This window comes from Pelecanus crispus, chromosome 8, assembly GCF_030463565.1.
Source record: "Pelecanus crispus isolate bPelCri1 chromosome 8, bPelCri1.pri, whole genome shotgun sequence".
Taxonomy (NCBI): domain Eukaryota; kingdom Metazoa; phylum Chordata; class Aves; order Pelecaniformes; family Pelecanidae; genus Pelecanus; species Pelecanus crispus.
Genome location: NC_134650.1, coordinates 48,002,686 through 48,014,097, shown reverse-complemented (window position 1 = coordinate 48,014,097; position 11,412 = coordinate 48,002,686). Strand labels below are relative to the sequence as shown.

Genomic DNA, 11,412 nt, shown 5'->3' with positions numbered 1-11,412 from the left:
CCCTGCCTCCTCAGACCCCCGCTGCCAGGAACCGGCCCTCCGGGGCAGGGAGACCAGCACCCCCGGCCACCCCCCGAGCGAGGGCCGCTCCCGGCCCGCCCCTCACCTCCGGGCGGAGCGACCCGACTTCCCCAAGATGGTGCCGCGCCGCCGACAGCGGAGACTGCACCTTCCCAAGATGGCGGCGGCGCGTCCGTCTCCGCGACCTCTCCAAGATGGTGCCCGGCCGACGACGACCTCTTAAAGATGGCGGCGGCGGCCCCGCCCGCGAAGCGGGGCAGGCTGGGAGCGGGGCCGCGCGGCGGGGAGCGGGCCTGCTGCGGGCGGGCGGAGGGGGCTGGCGGCGGAGCGGGGCCGAGCGGAGGCGGGCGGGCGCCATGCCGGAGCTGGCGGTGGACCGGGTGGTGGTGCACCCGCTGGTGCTGCTCAGCGTCGTCGATCACTTCAACAGGTGGGGGCCGGGCGGCCGCGGCGCCGCGGCGCTGAGTCACGGTCACGGGCCGGGCCGTGAGGGGAGCGCGGCCGTGAGGGGAGCGCGGCCCTGGGGGCGGCCCCGGGGCGGAGGGGCCCCGCGCCGTGAGGGGAGCGGCGCGCCCGGGCCCGGGGCGGTCGCTCGGTGCCGGGGGCCGCGGTCCCCGGGTGGCGGCGGGAGCGCGGCCTGCGGGAGCCGCCGGAGCCGCCGGGCCGCCGCCGTTGTTCCCCCTCAGGAGCAGAAAGCCCGGGGGGGAGCGGCCGGTGCCGTGGGGGGCTGCGGGCGGCAGCGTCCCGCGCGCGGAAACAGGCGTGGGGGAGAAGCGGGTTTGTTCTGGGGCTGCAGCGGCTGAGCAGGGGCTGAGTCGTATCCCTCGAAACACCCGGTGTAATTTGTGCCTCTTTTAACTTAACTGCGCCAACGGACCAGCAGTCTTAATATGGGGGGGGGGGGGGGTGTTAAATAATTTTTTTTTTTTTAAATAAATAAATTTCGCAAGGCAGACGCGCCTGCCGTTGTGAAAGCACACCGTGGGTGCGCCGAGCAGGGGCGAGCTGGCTCAGTTTTTTGTAGCCCGTTGCCCTGCGGAGAGGCTGCGGCGGGGCCTGCTCTGCGTCGCGGCCCCTCAGCAGCCTGGCGCCGCGGAGCCCTCGTTCGGCACCGCTGCGTTGCAGGGTTTGGTTCCGAGGGCACCGGAACGCTCTCTCCTAGGTGTAAAATAGCAATCGGTGACAAAACAATCGGGCCTTGTCTTCTGTTCCAACGCGCACGCTGTTTAACTTGCGGGAATTAGACCTAGCGACTTGTCCGCCGTTACCGTCTTCCCTGAATCGGGCTTTTTGTCGTAGGAACTGACAGTCTTTCCCATTTAGAATAGGAAAAGTTGGAAATCAGAAGCGAGTCGTCGGTGTGCTGCTGGGCTCATGGCAGAAAAAAATACTAGATGTGTCCAACAGTTTTGCAGGTGAGTTTGGGTCTCCTACCCTTCTTCGAACCTGCTGAATTATTTAATAGATGAACTGCATTTGGGTTCTTTTAAGCCACCCTGCCAGACCACAGATTCTTCTCTCCATCTACAAATCAGCCTGTATCAAACAAAAAGTGCTAACTGCTGTCAAAACTACACCTATTCCAACTGGTCTCGTGCCGCATTTTCCCTGGAATATTGTGCAATGTGGAAAGTTTCGGGAACGGATGTAAACCTCTTAAAATGCCGGTGAATATTTTGCTGCATTGGACTTGCTGACCTCCGCTGAGCGATCAGCGTCTCGGCGTGCCGCACAGAAATCACAGCTCTTGGTGCTGGCGTAGCTGTTACCTGCTTGTGTAAAGATCTAATGCATATTTTACCTTTGCTTCTTTTCCTCAGATTTTGTCCAGTGCAATACTAGTTCTTTCCTTATGTTGTTAATAGTGTTGAAATAGTTTCCTCCTAAATACTTACATGTGACAGTAAAAGTACTTCTTGAATACATGGCTTTTGCTGACCCATTTGTGTTAGTTAGATCACTTCCTTCCCAGTGGGGCTACTCTGTGACAAAGCAAAATTATCTCAGTTTATATATGGAGTTTCACAGTTTATATGGAGTTCTCCCAAGTGTGGGCTTTTTTTTTTTTCCCCCCTCCAATTTTTGGAGGACCTTTTTTCCATGTGAGTTGAAAAGAGGGGTTTTTTCTGTTGTTTTGACAGCCTTTCAACTATGAAGCTTTTACTATACCTATAAATTAAAAGACAGACCAGTCTTTGTTCTCAGAACTGAGCCTGTGTGTCTGTGTACATGCTAATTGGTAAAATCACTAGTCATTTACTCAGTGGTAAACAGTCCTTACTTAAGTGCCTCATTTTATTCTAGTAGCCTATAGAAGTGCTGATGACGTGTTCCACACTGAAAACTAATATTTCTCTAAGTAGACTGCTGTTGATCAAGCTATAAAGTCTGCTGGGATACCCAGTTTGTCATATCAGATGCCTCTGCACACTGTTGAGTCACTTCTGTGTGGGGCGGGATTTCTCTCTGATGCTTGATGTTGTCCACTGAGGATAACCCTCAGAACGCTTTGCATTTCATTGCTCAGCTCCAAACCGTTAGTGATTATGAGACGGCCTCTACTTGAGAGAATTGACCAGCACTGCAGGTTAGCTTGTGCAGCGTAGTGTTGCAGAACGGTTGAAACTGGTTAAACTCTCCTTTAGCAGCCGAAGATACCCTAAAACATAGTGTTTGTATAAACGTTTTCAGTCTGGAAGTTGGATTCTTAAAGACCGAGATTTTGTTTTATTCCCAGTACCTTTTGATGAGGATGACAAGGATGATACCGTGTGGTTTCTAGACCATGACTATCTGGAGAACATGTACGGAATGTTTAAGAAGGTCAACGGTAAGTCTTCTTCAGCCAGGGTTACTCTCCTGGAAACTTCCAAGACTCTGTATGGGAAAGTGAATTCATAGTAAGGTAGAAAATTAATTACTTACGTCAGAAGCCCTTCCGTGCTAACTCCTTGTGTGGCTTCACTTTCGCTGATGGTTTCCATGGGTTAATTTGTGCGAGTAGTTTGTGTTCTTAACACATTAATTTATACCTTGTTAATTTTCCCGAGTCTCCTGGCGGCTTTGTATCTTCAGAATAATTCACATTGCAACAATGCCATCATTTCTGAAGAATTTCAAAGCTTTCCCTTCTATAACCTGTTTTATACAGATGTGCCCTGAAATTAGTTTTTTATGAATGAATGTTACGAACTTTTAAGTAATGATTCCAATTGCTCTTCTGTTTTAAAAAGTGTCTTCACTGCTCAGCTTGAGACTTCAGAGCTGAATGTTCAGTCATAACTTAAATTTCTATGAATTTTCTTAGCACTGGGAACAGTTGTCATTCTCATGATACAGTCTGCGTTTCTAGAATTTGTGCATTCTTAGATGTCAGAGTTTCAAGCTGTCAAATCCTGGTGTCTGCAAAATTAATAAATGATGTGAAATAGTCCAGTTTAGTTAAGAACCTAGGAGTAAAGTTGTAGACGTGATTAGTAAGCTACGATAAGTAGGTATGATTAGGAAGCTGTCTTTGTCGCTAGCCATGTCATTGTTTTGCCTACTGTGATTCATTTCCCCCTACTTTACACGCATCTTCTACACGCATCAGATTTTCACCCTTGATTTGCTAATTCAGTCTCTGCCTAAATCTTTCTGCTGTTGTCTTACCACGCGATTCTGATTTAGAATTCTTTCTGGTTTTGCTCAGCTAGAGAAAGAATAGTTGGTTGGTACCACACAGGCCCTAAACTGCACAAGAATGACATCGCCATCAATGAACTGATGAAAAGATACTGTCCCAACTCTGTAAGTGTGGCGCTTTTTCTTTTTTCCCCCCCCCCTTTTTTTTCCCCTGTCTCTCTTCCTGAATGAGGGATCTAGAAACCCTTGGCCCCCACCTTTGCTACTGGTGATAGAGCATGTTAAAGACCTGGTAGCTGTAAAATGATTGAGGAACTCCAGTCAGAGTCTTTTGAAACAGCTATAGATGTCTTCTCTCAATGCCTGAAGTTAACACCTCTGAGCAGCCAGCGTGCTATTGCTGTGGAGTGATGAGCTGACGGAGGTATTTTTTTCTAGTCCTTGAATGAAACCTGGTTTTCTGAAATGTTTGCTTTTTCCATGAGGTGTTGGTGATTATTGATGTGAAGCCAAAGGACCTGGGGCTGCCCACAGAAGCTTATATTTCAGTTGAAGAAGTTCACGATGTGAGTATTTAACATCTCTGCCTTTTACTAGGAAAAGGGTTTCCATTAAAAGATGGCTGTTGGGATTGCCTTTTTCTGAAGGACACGCATCCCAGGGCACATAGTCAGGATGTTGCACTCACTAGCGAGGGCCTGTGACTTGCAGCCAAAATCTGCTGAAACCAGAGGTTAAATCCCAGTCATAACAAGCATTTGTAACGAAAGCTTTCATCTGCCAATGCTCGTGGGAGAAAAGCTGTGCGTTACTGTTTGACCTAAGGAATTCCACAGCTCCAGCTGTCCGTATGATTTAGATGCTTCTTACCTGTTCCTGTCATGTCCGTGGCCATGAAGAAAGTCACAGATTGGAGCATTTCTAAGATGTCACTTTTACACGTCAGCCTGTTTGCAGCGGTGTTCTGAGTAATTGCGTGCTTACTCATTTGTGCCCCTGCCAGTGCTGAGTAGGTAGGTCAGGCACGAGCAACGCCCACTAATCACTGGCAGCGGCATGCAGACAAACAACATAGAGTAGTAAAACAGCTTTAGCTTTTCATCTGCAACTCTTTGATTTAAATTACATTTTGGATCTATATAAAAAACTTTGGTCCTTTTGCCTTTCCGAGACCCTCGCTATGGAGAAAAAGCTGCTCCCAGTATTGCAGAACTTAACCTGCAGGATCTGTTCTTAGTTTTGTGAATTCACAGCAGTCCCAGTGGTGCTTTCTGTTTACAGCTGTATACTGGTCCAGGTAATGGTTTTGAAAACACATGGGTAAAACTCATTCACAGAAATTCAGCCTGTGAATCTTTTAAACAGCTTCCTTAATATCCAGTGCATAAATTATAATTTTAATGAGATTGCTCCATAATAGTATTTTTTTCCCTGAAGCTGCATACATGTGTCTAAGTGGCCAAGAGCAAATATCAGGATGACAGAAGTTATCCCAAAATGTAGTAAGGTTGTATCAGGAAAGAAAGAATTAATTGTGATATTTAGTGGGACTTTCCATTCTACCCACTAGTACACAGACCAGCAAAATACATTAATTGAAAATTACACAGAGCACAAGAAAGAAGAAATTGCTAGCAACGCTGGGCTTGTGACAGCTGGCAACACTAATTAAGAAAAATCCAGCTAGAGTCTTTCCTCTCCGATGTCCTGTGGACTGTATATAACTACTTTGCTAGGTTCATTAATACGGTTTCCCATACTCTGTCTAAAATTCCACGGTTTTAAAAGGCATTGTGATCCACTTACAAACGTCTCCCCTTAGCTGTGCGCTTTAGTCCCCTGATAACTGTTTGGCCATAATTTGCCCCGTTGCCTCTTCCCGATCCTGTGGTGCAAACAGGCGTCGGTTAATCTTACGCTGTGACGCTGTGCGAGCTGCCCCGCTGTTGGCGTGCGAGACGCCCGTGCCGGCTAGTTGGCGTGCGGCGTGGTACCTGCAGCCAGCTCTGTGCTCGGTCTGACCGTGTCTCCCGTGTCCTTGCACCCCGAAGGATGGCACTCCGACCTCCAAGACCTTTGAGCATGTGACCAGCGAGATCGGAGCAGAGGAGGCAGAGGAAGTTGGTGTTGAACACTTGCTACGGTAAGCGTCTTTCAAATGAAAGCCGCCTTATGAGGCTCGCGTAGCAGCGAACGCGATCCATCTGGCATCTCCCGGTGCCAGCTTCCTGGGGGAAACGCGGCTCTTGTTAAAGACGCTACTTAAATTCTAAGAGCGTATTCATTTAGCAGTCTTGCTTGGCATATTCGCTCATCGCTAGTGAAAAGTGTGACTGCCCACTGATGAGATGATGAAAATGACATATTTGTTCTATCAAAGCTGCGGAATATTGCATGGTTTGGAACTGTCTCAGCTGTCTCCAGGCGCTGTGTACCTCGGAGCAGAACTGAATGGGATGCTGAGGGGTCTGTAGCTCTCCAGTCAAAAAAAGAGAGCAGTCGCCCTACACAGACCACGTCACCTTTTTCACCAGCCAGAAAAGCTGTTGTTTATTTCTCTCTCTCCCTCTAACTGGTGTTGCAAATATTATTCCAAAGAGAACATACGCGCACCGTGGGATACAACAGTGATCTATTTTAGATATAGTATGTAATGTACATCAGTTTGTTCTCATGCTTTGACTTGCAGCATTCGTTTCAAGTGTGCTTCAAACTGCTTTTCTTTTTTAATCGGGAAAGACGTCTTAAGTGAATGTGCCCACCTGTTAATGAGAACGCAAACTAACGTTCCAATGCCGATTCTTTCTGTTGTGGGTGTTTCAGAGATATCAAGGATACAACGGTGGGCACTCTGTCCCAGCGGATCACAAATCAGGTCCATGGCTTGAAGGGACTGAACTCCAAGCTTCTGGACATCAGGAGCTACCTAGAGAAAGTAGCCATGGGCAAACTCCCCATCAACCACCAGATCATCTACCACCTTCAGGACGTCTTCAACCTGCTACCAGACGTCAACCTGCAAGAGTTCGTCAAGGCCTTCTATCTGAAGACCAATGACCAGATGGTGGTAGTTTACCTGGCTTCTCTTATCCGTTCCGTGGTTGCCCTGCACAACCTCATTAACAACAAGATTGCCAACAGGGATGCAGAGAAGAAAGAAGGACAGGAAAAAGAAGAAAGTAAAAAGGAGAGAAAAGATGAGAAGGAGAAAGACAAGGAGAAGAGTGATGTCAAGAAAGAAGAGAAAAAAGAGAAAAAGTAAAATGTGTAGGTTTTTTATTTGTAAATTAAAAATCTTGTAAACTAAATCACTCTGACGCTGGGTTCTTTTGTTGAAAAGGTCAGTGCTCTGCTTTCCTCTACTTTGGCATCTGCTTTTTGTGTTTGTCATAACATGGCTGGATAGATTTTGCTCAAAGCAGCAGCTGGTGGAACATGAACGGCTGCTGTGGGGCAGGCCTGGCCGTTTGGGTCTCGGCCCTGGGCAGGGAAGGGGTAAAACCAGGAGGAATTTTTTTTTTGTTTGTTTCACTGCCACACTCTTTCCCCCAGGTCTCCTTCGAGGACTTTTAGGCCAACAGCTGAGGATTTCTACCACATACTGCATTAGACCTCACGCTATGTGCATCTCTAGGCAGTCACAGTGAGTTTTTACTACTGCCTGAGACCTGATTTATTAGCATCAACTTATTTTTGAGCTGAGGCGGAGGTGCCGAGTTCTAGAAGCCCCACGCCACGGAGCAAATAGCAAAGAGGCTGTTGCTACTGCTGGCTGTTTTCTTCCAGCTGTACCTTGTGCTGGGCTAATAAAAATTTTTTTTTCCCCCCCCATTCTTTCTAGCTGGCCAGTGACAAGATTGGGGTTGGCTGTTTTGTTACCTGACACTTAAAAAAAAAAAAGGTAGCTAAAAAAAGAAATATATTCCTGGCTCATGTGATGCTCTGCAGGGGTGGAAACAGAGGGAAGAGAAGATGGGAGGGAAGGGTGTGCACGCTGCTGCCATGGTGTGACGAACGTCTTCCCTTCCTCCTGTAGGACAGCAGGTTGTTACCGTATTAGGCTCACAGTGTGCATACATATTTGCATTTTTCAGGACTAATTCAGTACAACTAACCAATTTCACACAACAGAGACATCTGCGTATTTAATCTGGTTCCTATCTGCGCAGGCCCTAGGCGCCGTGTGGCCTGCTGGTGCCGCGCCGCTGCTTCCACAGCTCTGTGCCAGCGAAGGAGCCGGCACCGCGCCGCCAGCCCGCCTCTGCTCAAGCGTCGTCGATAAAACATTTGTGGTGGCACCAGAACAGGCTGGCCTCTCGCCAGCACGCCGTGACAGCAGGAAGTGCCGGGGAACCTGCCTTGCGCGGCGTCTGCAGGGCAGCCGTGCCTATAACCTGCCACGCGGTGCCACGTCACCGTCCCGCACCGGGACAGCAGGGATGGGCAGTGCGGGTGGGTGCTCGCCACCCGCCCGGGCCAAAGGGGCAGGATGGCTGTGCGCTGCAGCGCTGCAGCCAAACCCAAAAGCAGCTCCAGGAGAGGGGGCAAAGAGGGACGCGATGGATGCGAGCGCTGCGGCAGCCTGCCCGCAGCGACTGGAGCATTTCTTCTGGGGCTGGGCTGGCACCGTCTGCGCCACACTTGGCACAAGTACACACTATTAAAAAAAAAATATATATATGGGAATATTGGGGGGGGGGGGGGGGGGAACACCACCCAAACCCACACAAAGAACCAACCAGCCAAGGCAGCTGCTGAAAAGCAAAGTCATGGCAAAATTACTGGCTGCAGGCTGGCGATATGAATAGTGGGTTTGTTTAGTTCTGCTTGTGTTAGATTTTCTTTTTTTTTTTTAAACTAAATGCTGCCAGCTGAAGGCTGTCCGTCTCCTTCACCTGATCCTGTTCCACCAATGCCGCTCTGGGTTTCGCACGGTGGCACAGGGAGGCAGCTCCGGCAAAGTGGCCTGGAGCTGTTTTTAGCCATGTGTGATTACAGGTTGGGCGAAGGCAGGCAGGAGTGCTGCGCCCAGCCCGACCCTCCTGCACAGTGTGTGCATGGAAGAAAAAAAAATACATATTTATGACAACACGAAGCTCCAGGTGCCCATCACAGCAGGCTGTCCCCCCCGTGTGACACACCGACCAGGGACACACGCCGCGGCAGCTGCTTACTGTTTATTGCACAAGAAGTCGGCGTCGCTGAGGCAGGATGGTGCAGTACAAAACTATCCGGTTACCGGTCAAAAGCTATTGCAGCGTCTTGCATCCGTAGCCTTCCTTTGCGTACAGCTATGTACACCGATGCTCGCGCGGCTCCGTCTCCCCGGTGCACGCTGGGGGGGGGCAGCAGCGGAGGTGGCATCCAGGCAAGGGGCAGAGGCCTGATCCTGCCCTCGCCGCAGCTCCAGGAGCTCCTGCCACCAGCCCGGCCCGCGACAGAGAAAACACAGGGAGTTTGGACTGAACCCACGAACCAAGCAAAGGCCGGATGTGCGCCGGACGTGCCCGGAGCCCCCGAGGCTGCTGCAGAGCACCAGCTCCCAGCAACGCACCGCTTAATGATTAAACACAGCAGCACAGGGGCCACACGCTTGCAAATCCAAACACGCAACGGACGTGGTCGGCCAGGCCCTGGGTCCGGGCAGCCGCGGGTCCGGCACGGGAAGGGGCCGTCCCAGCCTTCGTGCGGTGCCTTGGGCCCAGCAGCAGCAACTGGGGGTTCCCCGTTCCCTTTGCTGGGTGCAGGCTAGGGCCCAAAGGCGACTTGAGAGTTGGTTCGAGAGCCCTTTCCCCTCATCACTTGCATTTATTAAAATGCCATGAGAAGGCAGAAAACACTAGGGAGGAAAAAATAGCCTGTGCCGAAACCAGCTCTCATGTAAGCGTGTCTGCGAGAGGGTCCGGGGAGCCTCGGTGCACCGCGCGCTGCCTGCCAAGGCCCAGGGCTTCGCCCCGGCCCCTCTGCGCCAGCCCGCGCCCCTCGCCAGCTGAGCGGAGCCGGGCTTTTGCGTCCACCTCCCCGTCACGCCTCGAATTCATCTGGGGAGGGAAACGTGGACCCGTTTCCCCCGGGGCTGCCTTAGTGCAGATCTCGCCCAGGAACAAGAGCAACAGTGTCCGCAGCTGCCCGCGCGCCATCCCGCAGAGAGGGCTCGGCGCTGGGCTCCGCGGGCGCCGGCAGGCAGGACCTCGCAGCCGGCAGCGCTCCAGAGCCCTTCCCGCCCTGGGAAAGCACCAAAGCTCCATCACTCCTGTCCGAATCCTTCCGTCTCCTCAATCGCATAAAGCAGCTTCTCCTTCAGCTGTTCGTAGCTCTTGTAGGGAGGGAGATCCAGCCGGTTAAAGCTGGAGAGACGGCAGAGGCTGTGAATAGCACTGCAATCCCAATTCTCCCCCCCACCGCGGGGTCCCCCCGGCCTCAGCCACGCACAGCAGCTGCGGTAAGATGCACGGCCAGGAACAGCAGCTACGTCCCGTGGGAACGCGGGCGGAGGGGACGGGGGGAGCCCGGGGCTCCACGCAGCCCCGCAGAGACTGCCAGCGGTTGTCCCCGTGTGCTCCTAACGGGGCCAAGGAGAAATGACTTACCATGTATGGCTCCGAGGCAGCCACGTCTCTTTGCCAACTTTATCGATGCAGAATTTCTGGGGCCCGTTGCTGCCTGTTAATTATAAGCACAGCAAATGTCATTACACGACCAGGAGCTGAAAAAGAAAACCCTCCGACACACCGTCAGCCGGCTGATCACACCGTCACACGCCCTTATGATCCTAGAGACACATCGGGGCATAAATCCGCAGCAGCGCTCAGTGCCTGTTCTGACCCCTTTGCAGAGGGGACATATGAAAAACAAGAAAGGAGAAAGGTGAAAAGCATATTCACAGCACGGAGAGCAACAGCGTGGCTTCTAAGCAGGACGGTTGAATAGCAAGTGCTAAAATGTGTTTATCCATAGACCTGCAGGACTGAGCGGGTCCATCCAAGAGTTTTAAAGGACCTGGCTCAGGAAGTCTGAGTCACTGAGGTCGCTTTTTAACAGATTGTGAATGCTGGAGAGGTTCCAGGGGGCTGGAAAAAAGCTAATATGCCAGCAAGAATAGACGAGTGAGGTAAGTTAGCTGGTTAGCTTGACACTGGTTCCAGGAAAGTAAGGGAAAGGCTGGTACAGGCCCCAGAAAGTAAAAAATTAAAGGATGAGAGCAGAATAATGCCACACTGGTTTTCTGGAAAAGGGGTTTCATCACACAAAAATCAAAATTAAATTAAAAAAAAAAAAAAAAAATCACATCTCATTCAAAATGAGATTACAAGCTGGACTGGCAAAGCTAACTGTGGCGGCACAGTTCATGGCTAAGGAATTTGTCTGGGTACGGCACGCCACCGGATTAAATCGCCATGCTCAGACGTCACAGCTGCTTCACTGCTTATATGCTGCGGGCTGCCTTGAAGCCTGCGATGGAGACACGGACGGGTCCCGCCCGCTGGCCCCCGCGCACGGCCGCTCCCCCTGCTCGCCCCAGCCCCAGCCGAGCGCCTGGGAACACGCACCGATGAGCTCCGCAAACCCCCCGACGGGCAGGCGGCAGGTCCCCGTCACGAACTGCAACAGCCGGATCCTCTTCTCGTTGTCCATCTCTTTAACCACCTACGAGAAGAACGTGGCAGGAGTGGGATCCCCGCCACCCCCAAGCCCGCAGCCCGGCCGGGCCCAGGGCACCGCCCTGCAGCACAGCTCCTGCCGCGAGCACCCCGCGCCCTCCGGCTG

At 51.6% G+C, this 11,412-nt stretch overlaps 2 protein-coding genes across 2 annotated transcripts in view; one reads left to right on the top strand and one right to left on the bottom strand.

Annotated features, from left to right (window-relative positions):
• Window positions 1-377: 377 nt before the first annotated feature.
• On the top strand, window positions 378-7,150 carry PSMD7 (proteasome 26S subunit, non-ATPase 7). The gene is made up of 7 exons (XM_075715412.1): window positions 378-451; window positions 1,345-1,436; window positions 2,759-2,851; window positions 3,713-3,810; window positions 4,131-4,211; window positions 5,697-5,788; window positions 6,469-7,150. The coding sequence occupies exons 1-7, from the start codon at window positions 378-380 to the stop codon at window positions 6,905-6,907; spliced, it is 969 nt and encodes a 322-aa protein (XP_075571527.1). The 3' UTR covers window positions 6,908-7,150.
• Window positions 7,151-9,835: 2,685 nt separating this feature from the next.
• WWP2 (WW domain containing E3 ubiquitin protein ligase 2) overlaps window positions 9,836-11,412 on the bottom strand; it is a 40,005-nt gene continuing 38,428 nt past the window's right edge. Inside the window, exons 21-23 of the mRNA XM_075715814.1 lie at window positions 11,196-11,292; window positions 10,236-10,308; window positions 9,836-9,992 (exon numbers count right to left, since the gene is read on the bottom strand). Coding sequence (XP_075571929.1) covers window positions 9,893-9,992; window positions 10,236-10,308; window positions 11,196-11,292 — 270 coding nt within the window. The 3' untranslated portion in view covers window positions 9,836-9,892. The remainder of the gene's footprint in view (window positions 9,993-10,235; window positions 10,309-11,195; window positions 11,293-11,412) is intronic.

Coding starts and splice junctions, on each gene's coding strand:
- PSMD7 (XM_075715412.1), top strand. CDS start 378: ATGCCGGAGCTGGCGGTGGACCGGGTGGTGGTGCACCCGCTGGTGCTG. Junction 452..1,344: donor GTCGTCGATCACTTCAACAG/GTGGGGGCCGGG, acceptor TTTCCCATTTAG/AATAGGAAAAGTTGGAAATC. Junction 2,852..3,712: donor AATGTTTAAGAAGGTCAACG/GTAAGTCTTCTT, acceptor GGTTTTGCTCAG/CTAGAGAAAGAATAGTTGGT.